The 20,274-nt window shown below is 46.8% G+C and overlaps 1 protein-coding gene across 3 annotated transcripts in view; it reads right to left on the bottom strand.

The window, feature by feature from the left end:
• The window catches only part of Dpy19l3 (dpy-19 like C-mannosyltransferase 3), a 71,948-nt gene extending 53,702 nt beyond the window's left edge, over positions 1–18,246 (bottom strand). The window contains exons 1-3 of one of the 3 annotated variants that reach the window (XM_052761335.1): positions 18,008–18,246; positions 16,401–16,542; positions 13,354–13,487 (exon numbers count right to left, since the gene is read on the bottom strand). In XM_052761335.1, coding sequence (XP_052617295.1) covers positions 13,354–13,487; positions 16,401–16,503 — 237 coding nt within the window. In that variant the 5' untranslated portion in view covers positions 16,504–16,542; positions 18,008–18,246. Of the gene's footprint in view, positions 1–13,353; positions 13,488–16,400; positions 16,543–16,721; positions 16,951–18,007 lie in introns of those variants that run through there. The other 2 variants (XM_052761333.1, XM_052761334.1) reach the window with 2 other exon arrangements.
• Between the last annotated feature and the right edge of the window lie 2,028 nt (positions 18,247–20,274).

The following is a 20,274-nucleotide window of genomic DNA, read 5'->3' as shown; positions in this document are numbered from 1 at the left end:
TGTCACACTATCCTGAGGCAGGAGCCTGAGTGTTTACTGAGAGAATAAAGTCTTTCTATGTTCTCTGTCAAAAACAAAACAAAACAAACTCTGGGGAGCCAGAGAGATGGCTCAGCCATCCAGAGCACTTCCTGCTCTGGTAGCAGACCCAGGTTCAGTTCCCAGCACCCACATTAGCAGGCTCACAATTGCCTGGCATTACAGTTCCAGGACATCCAATGCCCTTTACTGGCTCTGGGGACATAGCACTCATGTGCCTGTATATACACACACCTATATGAGTAACTTAAAAATACAAAGTGTGGAAATCGGATACGGTAGTGCACACCTGTAAGTTTGAGGCCGGCCTGGTCTACAATATGAGTTCCAGGCCAGCCAGGAGTAGTGAGACCCTGTTTCAATTAAAAAAAAAAAAAAAAAGAGTTTGGATATATCTGATATACTTGTGTTCATGCATCTTATGTCCTGCTTTTGGGAATGCTTCTTTGATTCATTCTTCCCCCTCCCCCCTGTGTGTGTGTGTGTGTGTGTGTGTGTGTGTGTGTGTGTCCTGCTTTTAACTGGGAGGTTCACAGGGTGACTTTCTTAACTCCAACACAGGACAACTTATTTACGTCTCTGTGTACTATCTACTGATGTTCTGCAATGAGTAACCGTGATGGTATGCTGTGTATACTTCTCCTGAGCTTTTGGGTAGTTTTCTTTCATAAACACACTTATGGGGTTGTGTATTTTGAGACAGTATCACTATGAAGCCCAGGCTGGTCTTGAACCCAGGTCTCTCAATTCTCCTATTTCCACTTCCTAAGCGGTAGGATTACAGGGATGTATTACAAAACTCAGCTCTATTTGTTGATTTATCATGTAGCTCAGGGTGACTTCAAAAATCTCTACGTAGTTGAAGATGTCCTTGAACTTCTGATCATCTCACTTCCAGCACCCAGGGCTGAGGTTACAGGTGTGCACAGTTTACATGATGCTGGAGTTAAGCCAGGGCTTCCTGCATGCTATGCAAGCTCTCTACTGAGACCCATCCCCAGTCCAGCTTACCAGATTGGAATAGACACATATTTATAGATACATTTTGCTTCTAGCTATATAAAAGAAAGCCTCCACTAAGATGCCTCCACTACCTTTCTCTCATTTTTTTTTTCATGTGCCATGTTACTACTATCATATCATTACTAGGTCATTATATTACACAATCAATCATTACTTCATTACACGTCAGCCTGCGCTGCTACATCCAATACACTTTGTGCTGTAGTGTTATGTAGCCTTGGTCCTACAGTAAATAAATGCGAGTTCCACTGATAGCATTTCTGACATTTTTTTTCTTGTTTCTCTCTCTGTCTCTCTGTCTCTCTGTCTCTCTCTCTCTCTCTCTCTCTCTCTCTCACACACACACACACACACACACACACACACACACACATTTTCTTTTGAGATGAAGACTAGCTTTATAGCCTTGGCTGGCTTGGAACTCACTCCACAGACCAGACTGGCCTCAATTGGCTGGCTTTTGCCTCCCGAGTACTAGGATTAAAGCCGTACCCCGCCATGCCCCACTTCTATCTAAAGGCCGGGTTAAATCACTGCCATGCCCCACTTCTATCTAAAGGCCGGGTTAAATAGTTCCTCTTCAGCGGTGGTTTGAATAAGAATGCCAGCATAAGCTCATATATTTGAATGCTTAGTCGCCAGGGAGTGGCATTATTTGAAAGGATTAGAAGGATTAGGTGTGGACTCACTGGAGTGTGGCCTTATTGGAGAAGGTGTGTCACTAGGGGTGGGCACTAGGGTTCAAAAGCCCAGGACGGGCTCAGGCTCTCTCTTTCTTGGCCTTCAGATCAGGATATAGCTCTCAGCTACTATTCTAGAGCCATGTGTGCTGCCATGCTCTCTCCCGTGGTGATAATGGACTAAGCCTCTAAACTGTAAATAATCCCCCAGTTAAATGTTTTCTCTTTAAAAAGTTGCCTTGGTTGTGGTGTCTCCTCACAGAACAGTGAGAACAGTGACTACGACAATGCCTTTAATACGATAAAATAAGTTAACATGTAAATCACTTAGAATATTCTATAAGCATCATTCAAAATTTAAAAAAATTTGTGACAGGCTAATATGCAAACCACTATTGTAGGCCTAGATTAGCTCTAACTTGTGATCCTCCTGCCTCAGCCTCTTGAGCGTTGGCATTACAGGTATGTACCACCATGGTCCTGAGTTTCACATGTGATCATGGAAACCCATGACTCTCCTTTCAGGTCATGTGATCCGTAATGCCCACTGGCTCCTTTATTAAGTCCTGCGATCCATCTCCCTACTCTTCTCTCTCTCTGAAACTGAGGGGCTATGTATGCTATGAAATCACTCTACCACTTAGCTATATCCCCAGTGCTAAGTCTTACAATGTCATACTGCTCTATACTTTTTATTCTTCTGTGCACACCTCACATGCACGGAGTTCAGTGGGCAACTTTGTGGAATTGGCTCTTTCCCCCTCTTCACATGGATTCCAGGAATCGAACTCAGATCATCAGGCTTATGTCCAAACTGCTTCTACATACCAGGCCATCTCAGTGGCTCAGAATTAGTGCATGTGTATACACACACAAATGGTCTCATGGATCCCAGGCTGGCTTCAAACCCATTATGTAGCCCAGGATGACCTTGAACCTCTGATCTTCTTGCCTCTTCCTCTTAATTGATGGGATTACAGGTTTGCTCTGCCATATCATGTTTTCATAGTGTTACTTCAGGCTAACGGTTTTGCTGGGTTAACATTCCCTGGGACCAACTATGTCCTTTCAATTTGTATACCCAAATTTCCCTTTATCCTTGAATTTTCAGTGACAAGTTTCTGTGTCACCCGTCCCCTTCTCTTTGTTAGGACACCAGTGCTGCATGTTTGCTTTGTCCTCCCTGGCCGCCTCTTCCCCTCCAACACGTGACATATTTCTCCCCACTGTTTCCATTTCCCCGCCTGTCCAACTCTTCCTCTGTGCTTTCCACAGATGAACCTGCAGGATGCTGAACCCTGTTTGGTCCTACTTTCTTTTCTAAATTCTGTCGACTCTTGCTTCCTTTCCCTTTGTGGCCTTCCTCTATCTCTTTTTAAAAAGCACAGACTGGGGTTAGAGAGATGGCTCAGTGTAGGGTTTCTACAAGAGACACCACGACCATGGCAACTCTTATAAAGGAAAACATTTAATTGGGACTGGCTTACAGTTTCAGAGGTTTAGTCCATTATCATCATGGCGGGGAGCATGGCAGCATGCAGGCAGATATGGTGCTGGAGAAGGGGCTGAGAATTCTACATCTTGATTCACAGGCAGCAGAAGCAACTTGTACCACACTAGGTATAGCTTGAGCAAAGACCTCAAAGCCCGCCCCACAGTGACACACTTCCTCCAACAAGACCACACCCACTTTAACAAGGCCACACCTCCTAACAGTGCCACTCCCTATGGACCTTTGGGAGCCATTTTCTTTCAAACTACCACAGTGAGTAGGAGCACTTGCAAAGGATCTGTGCCCAGGTGGAGGTGCACATCCACTGGACAGTTCCAGGCGATCTGTTGCTCTCTTCTGGTACACAGACAGACCTGCAGGCAAGCACTCATATTCATAAACATAAATTAAATTTTAAAAAGTCTATCTTCCAAACTGGCAAATACTCTTTATTTTGGGGACACGGTCTCACTGTGTAGTTGAGGCTGGCCTTAAACTCGATCCTCCTGCCTTAGCCTCTTGAGTGATGGGGTTTCAGGCCTCACCACTGTGCCTGGCTATTTGTGATCTATGTGGTCTCTATCTTCAAGTCCTTGCTATCAAGTTTTGCTGGTTTCTTCTCCCCCTTTCTCTTACTGTATCATTTCACAATCTTCTGCTGACTCTTTCTGGGTAATTAATCATTGTAAATATAACTGACAAGTTCTTCCTTGATCAGTTCTTTCCAAAAAGGCTCTGGTGGAGAGAGGTAAGGGGCATACTCACACCAGCAAAGTCACTTTAGGAGAGAGGCTGCTTTTCAACAGTGATTTCTTAGCCTGCCCTGGTGGTGCATGACTTAAATCCCAGTCCTCAGGAAGCAGAGTCAGAGGCAGGGAGAAATCTGAGTTCAAGGTCAGCCTACTCTACATAGTGGATCCCACGCCAGCCAGGGCAACATAGTGAGACCTTAAGAATGATTTCTTTAGTCCCCCCCACTGAGTTTAGTCAGCAGTGATTGGCAATGTTAGGGCTGTCCAAACAGCAGCTTCTGTTCTACTAAATCCCACGTCCTACAGATACAGTCAAACCCTGTTAGGACTCCCTTCATACTGCCTAGCTCCATTCTTGTTCACAGAGGCACATCTAGGAACTGCTTTGTGGCTCCTTGTGCCTGTCCCCAGGGCCCCCATCAGGGCATGGGTGGACACGCCAGTACCTCAGGCCTATCTATACTCTGTAACCTCACCAGATGGTGGAGCTGGAGAGCCCTTGGTCAGGTCAGCACCTTTGACACTCCTCTGGACCTCACTGGTTTTGCCTGGAATTGGGATAATAGGACTTTGAGACTCAGGAGATACAAAGTCTGGGCACAGTGTGGTAGAGTATGCTTTGCATGCGCAGCCTTAGATGGGAGGGAGGGAGGGGAAAGAGAATCCGGCTCTCTTCATTTTCCTTAATTGTCCTGACACAATTTCAAGACGAGTAGAAAGTGACATGTTTTTACTGCCACTTCAAAGTGAGAAGTTAAGTAAGTAATTTTGGAATTTAATGACACAATTAGAAACAATCTAACTCTCCAAAATTGGGGCACATTCAAAGAGTGAAATAAATAAGAGTATACGAGTGTCAAATCTGTGGAATTCTATAAGCATACATTTTTAATCTAATAATGGTACAAGCTTGGTGAAGAAATGTAAGTGTCTGTGTAAGAAATCAGATACGGCAATTGTACATATGATATTGGGTTTGGTAGGTAAAATACATATGCATGTAGGATGAAAAATGGAAGAGGAAAATACTTTCTTTGGTGGTGGTGGCAGAAATGAAAACCAGACAGGCACAAACTAGGCAAATGCTCTACCACTAAACCACATTTTCACCTTCAGCACTCAAAAGTTTTCCCCCTTTTTGTGTTCCGTGTGTGTGTGTGTGTGTGTGTGTGTGTGTGTGTGTGTGTGTGTATTCCTAAATACGTAAGTACAACCTGCTCAGTCTCTATAATGCTATTTGTATATTTTCAGGGCTGATCATTTGGTATTGGTAATCAACTGGTGTGCCCTTCCCTATTTATAACAACAATTAATGAAAATAGAGGCCAGGAATTTAAGCATTTGGGAAGGCTTAAAGGGGAGGGAAGGAGGAAATGACATCATTATAAACAAACAAACAAAAAGCAGTAGTGAGTCTTACGCAGTATTTTTCATCTGAAAGTCTGTTTCGCCATCACACTATAGCACGTCTAACAACAAGAAATAAAGCATAAAAAACGTTCAATAAATAGAAGCATAGCAGCAACATGGCTATCCTACAGCCTCAGCTGACCCTGATCACTAAAATGCACTGGCTGTCTCCCACTTGCCAGGACTCACAGCATCCCATCAGCCAAGCTAAGCTGCTCCTTCTGGTCCACTTCCAGGCAGATCTTCCCAGCAACCAGCTGCCTCCCCGTTCCTCTGCTTTCCCTTCCTGCAACCCCAGAGGTCCACCCTGCTTCACACACAAGCTTATTTACTTGGCTCCAATAATGCACTGGGCTTGGAGGGCAAGGCAGCAAGTAAGAACGTGGACTGTGCCCTTTTGGTTTGTTTGATTATGATAAAGAGCAGAAAAAACAGGCTGCTTTTAAAGGCCAATTTAAAGCTAAGGTGTTTACTAAGTTAAAAAAAAACAACAAAAAACCACCATAAAATGTAGCAAGAACACTGCAGACAGTCCACACAGGATGTGTCTTTTTAATCTATAACATTTGAAGTTTTGTGGCAAGGAAAATAAACTACAGTGACTGAACAGGAGGAAATAAACTCTCTACCCCATAAACGAGGCTCAGAATGGGGTTCGAAATAGATTTTCTACATTGCTTAAGCCAGTATCTTTCCCTTCAGTTTTCAAGTTGATGCTTCAAGGTTCCCACTTTTCAAACTCAAACTCAAAGCTGCAAAGAACATTCCAAAAATCACTTTGAAGCAAACTGTCACACAGTCAAGGTGAGCCTGGGTTATTCTCGGTGTTCCAGTGAAGTGACGAGTTGACACTATCCTGTCCTCATCTTACCGGGACTCCAATCTGTGTCTGCTCAGGCACTTCTCAGCCCCCAGCACCCGACGACGACTATGTTCTCTTGGACAACACATTTGGGATTTCCCATGACCCTAACCATAGTCCACATATGTAAGCAAAAAAAAAAAAAAAAAAAAAAAGCCACACAGGTCCCATGACCTACACCTGACAATGATGTCACCATGGTGTTTTTTTTTTTTTTTAAATAACATTTTTTTCATTTATTTTACCTAGCGGCTGCAGTTTCCCCTCCCTCCTCTCCTTCCCATCTACTCCTCTCCCCATCCACTTCTCCTTGCCTCTATTCAGAAAGGGGCAGGCCTCCCACTGGCTTGAACAAAGCTTGGCACATCAAGATGAGGCAGGACCAAGCTCCTCTCCTTGCTTCAAGACTGGGCAAGGTAATCCAGCATGGGGAACAGGTTCCCAAAAGCCAGCTAATCGCCAGGGACAGGTCCTGATCCCATGCTAGGAGCCTCACAAACAGACCAAGCTATACAACTGTCACACAGGCAGAGGGCCTCGGTCGGTCCCAGGCAGGCTCCCTAACTGTTGGTCTAGAGTCCATGAGCTCCTACAAGCTCAGGTCAGCTGTCTCTGTGGGTTCCCCCATCATGACCCCCTTGACTCATACAATCCCTCCTCCCTTTCCTTAGCAAGACTCCTGGAGCTCAGCCCACGGCTTGGCTGTGGATCTCTGTATCTACTTCCATCAGTTACTGGATAGAGTATCTCTGATGACAATTAGGGCAGTCACCAATCTCATTACAGTAGACGGGCCAAGAGTTCTTTGGGGCCAGAGCCTACTCTTGGTTGCCAACTAATAAAGACCTCCAACTTGGCATACTACTTGTATGGTAGTCTGTAACTTTCTCTCCTGGACTGCAATACCAGGCCATCCAGGGCTGGGCACTGAGACTGTGTTTCAAAGGAAACAAACACAAAGACACAAGGCATTGAGGTAGGGCACGGTGGTGTATTCTTGGAATCCCAGCACTCAAGGTTGAGTCTGGAGGACCAACGGCTGGAGGCTAGCCTGAGCTATGTAGTGAGATGTTATCTTAAAATCAAGTAAAAAGTAAACCAGTAAGTCATTTGGAACACAGAAACTCAACACGTGAGTTCTTTATTTTTCAAGGAATTATTTTTAGTCTCTGAATAATTAACAATTCCAAGTACTCAAAATGAAAGTATTTTCACTAAAAAAAATAGCTTAGTGCCAGGAGTAACTGCACACTCAGGAGGCAGATCTCTGAGTTTGAGGACAGCCTGGTCTACAGAGTGAGTTCCAGGCCAGCCAGGGGCTACACAGAGAAACCCTGTCTCGAAACAAATAAAAGGAGATACTGCTTGAATAAAAAGTGGGGAGGGGAGTTGGTTGTAGCCTCCACAGGACAGGGAGTGGTGGGTGGAAGAAACCTGTTAGAGGATATGCCAGCTTGTGGCTTCCCAGATGGCATCGGAGGCACAGAAGAGGCTGTCCAGGCTTCTCTCTTCCCCATTCTACACACTTCTGAAACAATCTCACCCACACATCTACAAGCTGGTAATACGAAAATGTCCATTTTTCAACACAGATGGAGTGCCTGCCTTCGGAGCCACAAATCCAGCTTCCTCAACTCCCTATCTTTGGCATGGCAACTCTGAAAATGCCTTCAGTATTGAAAGTCAGCTGGGGGATGGCGGCAGGAGAATCCCGAGTTCAGAGCCAGCCTGGGCTACACAGTGAGACTCTGTCCTTGGAAGGAACTTCCAAACTCCAGAAATCAAGAATTCAGCTGTTCTCAGCCCTCTGTTCCTGGAAGGCAGCCCTTAACTCCTGAGTGACGAGTGCCCTTTTTCTGAAGACCCCATCTGGCAGCTGATGCTGCTGACTCAGAATGGGCCTCTTGTTTGTATGAAGATGACTCAGGATGTCAGTAAGCCTCGCCAGTAACTAGAAGGTTAGGGCTTTGAGCCACACAGTATCATTCTGACCTCTCTAGGCTGCAGACTGTGTTCAGCCCACGGCCAAGGATCCACTGAGTCTTGTGCCAGCTAGTTTTCACGACAATTTGACCCCACCTAGAGTCAGTATAAAAGACAGAACCTCAATTAAGGAAATGTGGCCACCAAACCGGCCTGTGGGAAAGCCTGTGGTATTTTCTTGATCAGTGTGGGGATGGCTTAACTCACTGTGAGTGGTGTCCCACCTGCCAAGTAAAAGCAAGACCAAGCAAGCCATGAGGAGTAAGCCAGTAGTCAGCATTCCACTATGACCTCCGCTTGAGTTCCTGCCTCCAGGTTCCTGCCCTAACTTCCTTCAATGATGGACTGTGGAAGTATAGGCTGAAATACACCCTTTCCTCCCCAAGTTGCTTTTGGTCATGGTGTTTCATCACAGCAATAAAAATCCTAAGACACTCGTCTGCACTGGAGCTTAGGTGAGCTGTCTCGGATGGTATACTGGCATCAAACCAGAAACTGCTACACTGTGCCAAGAGAGTACTTCAACCTGAGCTCCCAAGGAAGGGGTATGGATGCTTGGGTTTGGGTCATCCTAGACTGCCCTGCATCTTTCCCTTCCGCTGGTTCTAGCCTGTATCTTTACGCCACCTTCAAGTACAGCATGTCCCTGAGTTCCAGGTGTCACTCTAGCCAACTGCTCATCCTGAATGGCTAGTGAGCACCTCAGAAGTTATAGCCAACTGCTTAGAGGTGAGAGTCAACTGGGGATCCCTCAACTTGAGACCGGAATTTGGCTTTTTGAAAGTGGGTCTCACTATGTTATCCTGGCTAGTATGGACCTGTGTAGACCAGGCTGGCCTCGAACTCAAGAGAACCACCTGCCTCTGCCTCCTCCTAAGTGCTGGCATTAAGGGTGTGCACAACCACGCCCAGCAACAACCAGTCTGCAGCCAGGGCAGTTTTGCCGAGGGCTAGTTCTGGGAAGTTTGGCATACCTGGTAGTAGCTGCAGAGAAGTCACTGTGCCCCAGAGAACTGCATCTGGCAGTCTGCATATGTTACTGGGAATGGCAAATGCGGCCAACCAGCCACCAAGCTGCTCATAGAAGACCGCAGTTACTATCTTTCTGCCCTGTCAATCACCTTCCCTAAAAAACAGCAAAATGTCCTTCCAAACCAGCTTCCTAGAAACCTCTGACTCCATCCTCCCTCTTCTTCTCCATTTCCTCCCAGCCTCTGAACCCTACACAATGGGAACGCAAACGCAAGTTCTCCAAAGAAGGCACATCCGAGTGGAAGGCCCTGTAGATCGAGGAACTGACTAGAAGCTCCATGCCTGTGGAGATGGACGGCTGCAGACCCAGAGCCAAATCATCTCCTGCTGTCTTTAGTCTCAGCAGCCATCTAACCCCAACCTCGTTCCCTGACTAGGATGTCTGTCTAGCAGGTGAAACTTCTGGCATCCACTCACTTAGCCAACCACCAGCTTCTCCCAGACTCAAGACTACAAATGTCCTAAGACAGCATCTGGAACCCACAGTAGAGATTTCCCCACCTTGCTGTAACCCATGTCTTAGTCAGGTTTCTATTGCTGTGATAAAACACCACAACCAAAACCAACTTGGGGAGGAAAGGGTTTGCCTTACACATCCAGTTCCTCATGAAGGGAAGTCAGGGCAGAAACTCAAGGAAGGAATTAAAGCTGAGGCTATGGAGGGGTGCTGCTTAATGGCTTGCTCAGCCTGCTTTCTTATACAACCTGGGACCACCTGCCTAGAGATGGCCCTGCCCCCAGTGGGCTGAACACTCCCACATCAATCATTAATCAAGAAAATGCCCCAGAGACTTCCTTCCAGGCCAGTCTGTTGGAGGCATCTTCTCAAGTGAGGTTTTCTCTTCCTGGATGACTTGAGCTTGTGTCAAGCTGGCAAAAAAAAACCAAAAATCAAAAACAAAAAAACCAACAAAAAACCCAGCATACCCACATTCTTGGTGTCCCCACCAAAGTATCTGGGTAATGCACTGATTCATGATCCCTCTGATCTGTGACCAAAGGAGTTCCTGTGACCTTTTCCACAGCAGCATGTGTCACTCAGAGCAACAGGAATCTGTATCCAGGCCATGCTCACTCATATTTGGCTCAAAATAAACTCTCTCATTCCCTCCTGAGCCAAAGCTGCGCTGTGTAGACAGGGTCTTACTTTCCTTCCTTCCTATGCTCACAGAATTCTGGCCCACGGGCCTCCTCCCTGATTCTGGACTGGCCAACCTCTCTCCCACTTTGCAGCCACTACCCTGTGGTGCATTTCTTCCTTCTTACCACGTCTCACCCTTGAGAGCTCAGCTTTATCCTGACTCTAAGGAGGCCCCTAGTCACTCATCTGCTTTGATTTTTCTCTCTGATTTTGTTCCCCTCATCAAAATTAAGTCTCCGTCCATGCCGGATTCCCAGGCCTCGAGGAGTGCCTGGCTCACAGAAGATAATCGCTTATTGGATATCCTAATTGGATATTCAGGTCTCATGGAATCCACTGAACAGGATTAACTCAGCGGTGGGCTCTAGCTTTCTTCTGCCCTCCTCAATCCATTCTCCACACCACAGCCCGAGACATCTCTCTAGTGAAGCGCTGCAGCCTACTGAGATGCAGGGCTCAGCACACGCTCAAAGGCCGTTCCCTCTGACAGGAGCTCAGGCCCTTCACCATCAGCTGTTGCCACACTCAGTCACCCTTTGCCCATCTGTCCTCCAGCAAGGCTGTGCTGCGGTTGGCACATGCCAAGTCTCCCTTGCTCCCTGGCCTTAAGCACATGTTCCTCCTCTGTGGTGTTCATTTTCCCTCCCTGGGTCTCTTCCTTTACTCATCCTTCAGGATTCCTTAACCAGTACATGTAGAAACCTTCCCTGCCCCTCCTGTGGGCCTCGTCAGAACTCTACCCAGGTCAGAGCATGGATTCAGGATGTGTACCACTGTCTGAAGCCTTGCCTGTACTATTCTCAAGAGCATCACCCACATGGAGGAAGGGTCTCATCTTATTTGTTTGTACCGCTACAGTTAGGCACAGTGCATGCTTAATACTGCAGATGTCTACTACATATTTACTAGACAAGCTGAGGCCTTTGTTAGTTCCTCCATGTTCTTCACAGCATTTAGTTTGGTGTTACCCACAAGACATGGGCTCAATCCTATTGAAAAAGTAGCACAGTGGCTACTCTGACCCAGGGTACCCAAGCATCTTGATGATCGAGTATGGTTCTTTAAGGATGTGAGCAAGGCCACTCATAAACTTTAAAGAGCTCGACTAATAGTTCTTCCAACGTGTCTTCCTGCCACACTGCTATCAGCATTTAACTTTGGCCATAGAGTCCCAGAGAGGCATTTTAGGCTTTATTTAAATAAAGATATTAATGTTCATAAAGAAGCATTACCTGGGGCTGGAGAGATGCCTTAGCAATTATGTGCACTTGCTGCTCTTCCAAAGGACCAGGGTTCAGTTCCCAGCTCACAACCACCTGGAACTCCAGCTCCAGGGGATCCGATGCCCTTTTCTAGTCTCTCCCAGGCATTTGCACCCACAGGCAGGTGCACCCACAGGCAGGTGTACACACAGGCAGGTGCACCCACAGGCAGGTGCACCCACAGGCAGGTGTACACACAGGCAGGTGCACCCACAGGCAGGTGTACACACAGGCAGGTAGGTGTACACACAGGCAGGTGCACCCACAGGCAGGTGCACCCACAGGCAGGTGCACCCACAGGCAGGTGTACACACAGGCAGGTGCACCCACAGGCAGGTGTACCCACAGGCAGGTGTACACACAGGCAGGTGCACCCACAGGCAAGTGCACCCACAGGCAGGTGTACACACAGGGAGGTGCACATACAGGTAGGTGCACACACATGTATGCACACTATACCTAAATAATAAAGTAAATCATAAGGAAAAAAAAGCAAGGCATGTTTGGATCAAAACTTCCTTCTACGGAGTCAACAGACATGCCCTGAAACGATACCGGCAGGCTCTAGATATTCTAAGACAGAAAGAAAACAAAATGATATTTAGAGAGTCAACCCCCCACTCTAAGAAAATGATGCTTTTCCATCAAACCCATTGCACACACAATACTAGAAAGGTCTGAAGCTCCTGATGGAGATTAGGGCTCCATTTGAGTTTCTTCCTTTGTTTTTGCCTATTGCAGCCAACAGACAGAAAAAATTAAAAAGTTAAAAAATAAGTTTTCCACCATGACCCAGCTCACACACAATCAAAACTAAACGTAACAAACAATCCGCAATCCCACTCTACACTCTTCCACTGGATCTCATCGAAAAGCATGACTCGCAGTCTACTATGCCAGTCTCACAACCCACATTTTGACAAATACTATGGTTTAAAACAACTACAGTAAAACTAGATTGATTAAAACTAACAAAATTCAATTTTCTTTCTCTCTCTCTTCTTTCTGCATGTGTATAGGGTATGGGGATACACAGGCACATGTATTTGTATGTGCACATGAATGGTGGCCAGAAGTCAACCTTGAGTGGCATTCCTCAGAAGTCGTCTGTCTCCCTGGAATCTGGGATTGTAGAGTGTACTACTCTACCTGGCTTTTTACATGAGTGCTGAAGATCTGAACTCAAGTCCTCAGCACGCACTTTACCAACGTGCTCATCTCCATAGTGCTTTTTCCTTTATTTTTCAGATAGGGGCTTACTATGTAGCCCAGGCTAGCCTCAACTCTCAACCCCTCTGCCCCTGCCTCCCTAGTGATGGTACAGTTTGGGTACCACCATACTGAGTAAGAAACTCATCTGATTATACAAATTTTGATGCCATTTTTGAATGATGGCACGTAAGTCTTTTTGCCCTAAGTCAAACCCTTTCAAGATCCAGGATTCTTTTCTTTTTTGGGAGGATAAGGGCTCATGTAACCCAGGCTAGCCTTTGAATGCCTGATCTTCCTTTTTCTACCTGAATATTGGGATTACAGACATGCACTACCATGCCAGGATAAGAAAGTGGGATGGATTCTCATGATAAAACTGTGTGGTCTTGGTCATTCATCTACATGGCTAGCTACTGGGAAAATGAATTAGTAGATCATACAATAACGGTCCAAAGTAGCCCATACCTTAATATTGGAAAACCACAAATCATTCTCATGCAGGGTGGCCAGGTAGACAGATGTAAGAAGTCCAATGCAAAGGGCCACGATTCCACCAACCACAGACGACAGGATCTTCCAGAACCTTCCCGAGGCACAACCTTTTCGGAAAGTGAAACACATCAAACAAGAATATAGAACCTGGGGCAGGTGAGACAGTGCCACTGTTAAGACCACTTGCTACTCTTGCAGAAGGCCTGAGTTTGGTTTCTAGCCCTCAGATCAGGCAGCTCACAACTGCCTGGAACTCCAGCTGTAAGGGATCTGATGCCTGCCTTTGGCCCATGCTCATGGGTACAACCTACACACAGACACACGTGAAAAATCAAAATAAATTTCACAGAAACAATACAGCACTGACCAAAGGACACACAAACTAGGAAAAATGCAAATATAGGAGATTTAAGGATAATAAGAAACAATGAACATCCTAGTAGGGAACAGACTAAGGACAGGAACAGGCAATGAACAAAAGGGAAGAAACAGGCAATAAATGTAACAGACAGAAGAAAACATGTTAAAATTCATTCAGATTCTCTAGCATTGACAAAAGAATGAGAGGTACTTAAAAACATTTTTGGTGACTATGGAATTTAAAATTTCTAATATATGAGCTGGGGGTGTGGCTCAGTGGCAGAGCCCCTGCACGGCCTGACCAACACTGCAGGAGGGATAAATGGTAATGGAGTTGAAAACTGCTTTGGGAATGGGCTAGCTAGTTTTCACATCAACTTGACTTTGACACAGTTAGACTCAGCTGCAGGAGAAAACTTCACTTGAGGAATTGCCTCCATAAGACCGGCTGTGGGCCAGTCTGCAGTGGATTCTAATTAGAGACTGACATGGGCAGGCCCAGTTACTGTGAGCTGTGCAACGGCTGGGTCCTGGCTGCTATAAGAAAGCCGGTTGAGCAAGCCATGGGCAGCAAGCCAGTAAGCAGCACCCCTCCATGGCCTCTGAATCAGCTCCTGCCTCCAGGTTCCTGCCCTGCTTGAGTCCCTGCCCTGACTTCCTTCGGTGATGAACACTGATATGGAGTGTAAGCAAAACAGGCCTTTTCCTCCCCAAGCTGTTTTTGTTCATGGTATTTCATCACAGCAATAGAAACCTTTAACTAATACAGAAGTGGATTTAAATAAACAAACATCTTGGGTGCTGGAGACTTGTTGCTCTTACAAAGGACTCAGGTTCCATTTCCAGCTCTCACATGGTGGCTTAAAATGTCTGTCACTCCAGTTCCAGGGAACCCGATGCCCTCTTCTGACCTCCGTGGGCACCAGGCACATGCACATGCACGTGGTGTATTTATGAAAAGGTTCAGGACATGGTAACGGAAGAGCTGCTACTTCCCCAACAGCACATGGATCTTGCTCGGTTTTGTAACGCTACATATGACTGCTTGAGGGCAATCATGTGGAGACAGCTACATTCAGACAGCGAGATAAACACTGTCATCTGTGCTACTCTCAGGAAGAGGAAGTTGGGAGTAGTTTTTCCTTCTCTTTAAAATTTGTCTTTAGCTGGGCGGTGGTGGCGCACGCCTTTAATCCCAGCACTCGGGAGGCAGAGCCAGGCAGATCTCTGTGAGTTCGTGGCCAGCCTGGGCTACCAAGTGTGAGTCCCAGGAAAGACGCAAAGCTACACAGAGAAACCCTGTCTCGAAAAACCAAAAAAAAAAAAAAAAAAAAATTTGTCTTTAATTTTCAGGGTTGCTTTTTTTTCTGACATGATTTCATAAAATGGACAATCTTCAAAGTTTTTTTTTTAATTAAAAACATAATAAAACAAACCAAAATGGGGCTGGAACAATGGCTCAGCAGTTAAAGAGCACTTACTGCTCTTGCAGAGGACCCAGGTTCAGTTCCTATCACCCACATGTCGGCTCACAACCGTCTGTAACTCCAGTTCCAGGGAACCCGGTACCCAAGTCTGACCTCTGAGGACATCAGGCACACCAGCAGTGCGTATACACATATGCGGGCCAAACACCCATACACATGAAAATAGATAGATCTTTAAAAACAAACAAGAAACAAGCTAAGGCCGGTGAGGCAGCCCAGGGAGAAAGGGCATTGCTGCCAGGCCTGAGGACATGAGTCTGATTTCTGCAATACATAAAGTGGAAGGAGGGAGATTCCTGCTGGGTGTTCTTGGACCTTCACATGCATACACTGTTGAGCCACCACACATACACGGTAACTAAATAAATGCAATTAAAAAAAAGAAAGGCACAATCTAACATAAATTTTAACTGGGTAACATCATCAGAAACTACTCCAAATTACCTAACAGGCATTGGCTCCCATCAATTTAGCTGAGCGGCCTGGCTCTCCAACATAGACATCTTTTATCTTATTAAACAGCTTTTTCTGCTACCTATTAGCTCTGGCTGCTAAGAATTCATCTGGCTACAAAGGATTAATTATGTCCGATATCGAAAATGGCTGACAGGTGTGGAGCTTTTCAAGCTTACTTTAAAAATTTTCACCACATTTAATTACAAAATGTGACCAGGGGCCACTTAGCAACTGTTCAATGTTATATAAAGGTTTCACCAAGTTCTCATTTTTGTCTCTTCCCCCTCCATTCCTACCCACCCAAAATAAAGCAAAAGAGATAACTTCAGGAATTTGGCTGAATATAAAATGTTAAATTTCTTTCTCAAAGACTATAGTGAAATGAGACTGAGCCAAGATAAGGTGCCTGGGTGGTACAGCACACACAAATCAGACCGGATACTAGAGAAAGAGATGGTGTCGGAGGGCAGGCAAAGCATCAGAGAACCTGACGACGTTGCTGCCCGTAAGCTAACCAACAGACAACTTTTACAAAGCTCTTTTACAGATGACAGCTGAAAAGCCAATATAATCAAAGTATAATCAGAATATCTGCTGCTGAAATAAGTGTCCTTCCTAAGTCTCACTAATTTTTTTTTTACCCTTTTAGATTGTGACATATGCTAATACGCAGAAGGAAAAGTAATCCAAAGTGCTACTTTAGCTCAAATCACCTACCAGATGGCAATTTCTTTTCCAACTTCACATTTTCTTTTGGTGATAGAAAATCCTCAGAAACTTCTATGGTTTTTGTCTCTTTTCTTTGCCGGATGTACATCATGATGTCAAAGATTCATGTGCATTGTTCTTCCAACAACTCCTACAAACAACACCCAGATAAATGCCCCACGGATATGTCAGCACCCTCTTCACCCCAATACACTCTTATGCTCTTATGTACTTAAATGGCTTGACTGTCAGCAGACCCTCCCATATAATTCTTAAGCAGCCTTTAAAGACACAACACAAATATTTAACTCAACCATATTTATGCGGCACCTGTTTTGCAGCAGGCACTTCCAGGAGTCAGGGATGCAGGTGAGCCACATGAAGAAGCCCAGCCCTTCTTCCAGGAAGCCATCTTGGATGCTCAAAGTCTTGGGATATTTTCCTTCCCTGAATCCGCAACACTATGCGATTGTTGCGTGACACAGTTTTACACTATTTTCTACAGTTCCTACAGAAAGTAATGGGTCTGATGCTCCCACAGAACTGACCACGTGGGAGGGATTCCTAGTAAACTTGTGACAGCCAGATTTTGAAGAAGTGAAACATTGTTCTTTGATACCTGAATTTTAGCACCTATGTTCTTTGAAACACTCAGGGCTAAGCTACACGCCTCAGTGTCAAAGGCAGAGGGGCTATGCCAATCAGGGTGGCTGCTCTCCCTGGGGAGCAACAGTGGGTGTAGCTGCGGGAGCAGTTACCTAGTTTGGAAGCTGTGAGGGGGAGGCGGGGGTGTGGTGGCGGTGAGTAAGCTGGCTCCAGTCCCCCGAGAACATCTTGCCTCGTTCCTCTGAATAATGAATAGCGTTTTACTAATTATCTATTAAAGATAAGGAGTAGCGAGACGCGACTGTTTCAGCAGCTAATCCAACCTGCACTCGAGGTACCAATGTTTACCTAACGGTAAGCCACTTGCTCAATACAACAGAGGAAGCCAACAACACACAACGCTTTTGTTAAGATTTGTTCATTCAAAAATAATGAGAAGGAACACAGACTTAAATGCTGTGCCTGAAGGCCCAAGAAACGAAGAAAGTGAGGGAGGAAAAAAAAAGTGTGTGGGGGGGATCTTTTCAAAGTCTTGCAGCCACAGCTGGGATCCTGTCCCCTCTTGGGGAGTCATGCCCGTCCTAGCCCTAGGCGGAGCAGGGGATATAGAGGGCCCATCTGCATCCACCCTCAGCCTGTTGAGACAGAAAGTTAACAAACACTCCAGGTGCTAATTACGATACGCGACGTTGCGATATGATGGCAACAACCCCAGGAACTAGGAAACAAAAAGTTACTCTAGCCAGCGGGACGCAAAGCCCCGGCCAGACTTTAGCTAAGGGACCAGCAGGCAACACCAGGACTGCCGATCTGGATGCGCGCCGCCACCGTGCACCTGGAGCCACTCCCCTGCGCACCTGGCGAGCCCACGAGGGGGCCAGGTGCCGGCCAACCCCCGGAACGTCGAGGCACTCGCTCCGGCTCTGACATGCTCCCTCCCACGCCCCGCCCACGTGTCCCATAGACACGGCTCGTCCAGTTGCCTCGCGGCCCGACCCGCAGCTACAGACCTGCGGCCTCAGCAGTCCTCGCGGGCGGCTTGGGATTGGCAAAGAAGCACGCCGGACACCCAGGCCTTGGGGACGCGCCCACACCACGGTCTAGAGCAAGGTGGAGACCGGGAGAACCCTGCGGCGGATGGCTCTGTGAGGCGCGATTCAAGGCTGGGCCTGGGGGGCGTCTACAGCCCCTGGAAGGGGCGCGCCGGGGAGGCCGGGCCGCTGCCGCTGCATTCATTGGTTCAGGGAGCTGTTCGTCCACGCAAGGCTCCGCCCCCGCCTCCCGCGCTGCCCCGCCCCGTCTCGTGCGGCGCAGACCGGAAGGAAGAGGCGCACTTCCGCTCGGAGCCTGGCTAGCCATGCTCCTTTCGCTGGCAGTTCTTAAGTTTGGTCAATTTCTGTCCTCGGAGGCCCTGCTGCCGGGAGAGATGGTCACCTAGTCTCGGGGGCCTTCCCAGCTCTACTTCCTGTCCCCAGTGCCCACCTATCTGTGCTTTGGACGTTTAGCGACAGAACCTGCAGCTACGTTTGCGTCTCGAAAGACACGCCCTCCCACCCTCACCCATCCCCATCCCCGGTTGTTTGTGCTCTGGGCTTTACTATTCTTTTCCTTAACACGCTGCTCTGGTGTTGAGTCCTGACGTTACTCTTATCTTTAAATTGCTTGTCAGCCTTTTTTTCTTTGAGACAGGGTCTCGCCATGTAGCTCAGGCTGGCCTGGATCTCTCTGCCTCTGCCTCTGCCTCCTGAGTGCTGAGATTAAAAGTGGGTTCTATTGTACCCAGATTGAGTTTTAGTAATGGATGGCCCTCTGGGATCAGTACCTATGAAAAGGTGCCCTGCCATCCAATTCCAACAAAAATTGCTTCATCCACCCTGCCTTTCTTAGTTACCAGTCTCAGCTAGATCGTTTTCTACTTTGGATATCAACTGTAAATACCAAAAACACACTGCTCAGAATGCTCTCTTATTAGATAGGGTATTTTTTTTTCCTTTCTCCCCTTAAAGTGACTTGGGGAAAATGTAAGTGTTGTGAGGTGTGTCCCTTAGGGGAACAGTATTCTGCTGCTGCCTGACTTACGAATGAAAAAAAGAAAAGGAGAGGAAAGACGACTGCTCCTAGGTTAGGTGGAGGGAAAGATTTATTGTAGGTATGTGGGAGAGTACAGCCAGAGGCAGGAACCTCTGGGAGAGTCCAGAGTGGACATGACCCTGAGTCATGTGGGGAGAGGGCGAGGGGAAGAAGGAAAGGAGAGAGGAGAACCAGGTGCAACAGCCAGGAGGCCCAAAAGTACAGAAAGAGCGGGTAACCAAAATGGTTGGATTACAGGGGGGAAAGCAGCCCAGCCCCTGGGCCTGGAGAGTTCAGGGTAGGGGGGCGGGTACTCCAGCCAGGAGGGCCCTGGAATAGGTAGGGACAGAGGGATGCAGGAAGAACCAGGCAGCCAGGTCTGCTTTGATGTGTTAAATAGGCACCTCCACCATTTGCCCCAGGTTTGAAACCCAACAATTTCTGTAACACGAGGCAATAACTGTCCTGAGAACATCAAGTTGTACCATTCTCGTAGGAAGTAGGCGCCTGCTGCTGAGAGTTGGAGTCTTAGGTCATGGAGTGTGCCTATAGTCCCACCACCCAGGAGGCTGCAGCAGGAGGATGGCAACTCCAACTCTTGCTTGGGCTGCATGCAGAGACATACAGTACTGATTGTCACAAAAATACAATAAGGCAATGAGTTGTAGTGAAGCAGAACAGAAAGATAGGGAAAATTATGGGGAAAGGAAAAGGAATGCCCCATCCCATCCCAGATCTAGATGAAGCCTCTCCCCAGCTGTAGACAGGAATTCCAGCACACACACAAAAAACACTTGCTATAAACTAAAGGCTGCCAACATAGAAATGATATTCCTCTCATGGATAGCTATCTAATGTTAAAATAGCAGTGACCCAGGCTGAAGACCTGAATGTATTTGACTTTTATTTGGGTCTCATTCATTTCCCCCAGATACCTGGGAATCTCAAGGAAGACACTTACCATTTGTTTACAGTAAAGATATCCTACCTTAGGGCTACAGAGATGGTTCAGCAGTAAAGAGCACTTGCTGCTCTTGCAGAGGACCCAGGTTTGGTTCCAGAACCCATGTGGTAGCTCACACCATCTGTGACTCCCGTACCAGGGGATCTAATGCCCTTTTCTGATCCCCCAGGGCATCAGGTATTCATGAGGTCCACATACTTGCAGGCAAAGCACTCATTAAAAAATATAAGTAAGGGGCTGGCT

Source organism: Peromyscus californicus, unplaced genomic scaffold (assembly GCF_007827085.1).
Source record: "Peromyscus californicus insignis strain IS unplaced genomic scaffold, ASM782708v3 Scaffold_4__1_contigs__length_199733344, whole genome shotgun sequence".
Classification (NCBI taxonomy): Eukaryota; Metazoa; Chordata; class Mammalia; order Rodentia; family Cricetidae; genus Peromyscus; species Peromyscus californicus.
The sequence above is the reverse complement of the archived record's forward strand: the minus strand, read 5'-3'. Positions and strand labels throughout refer to the sequence as shown.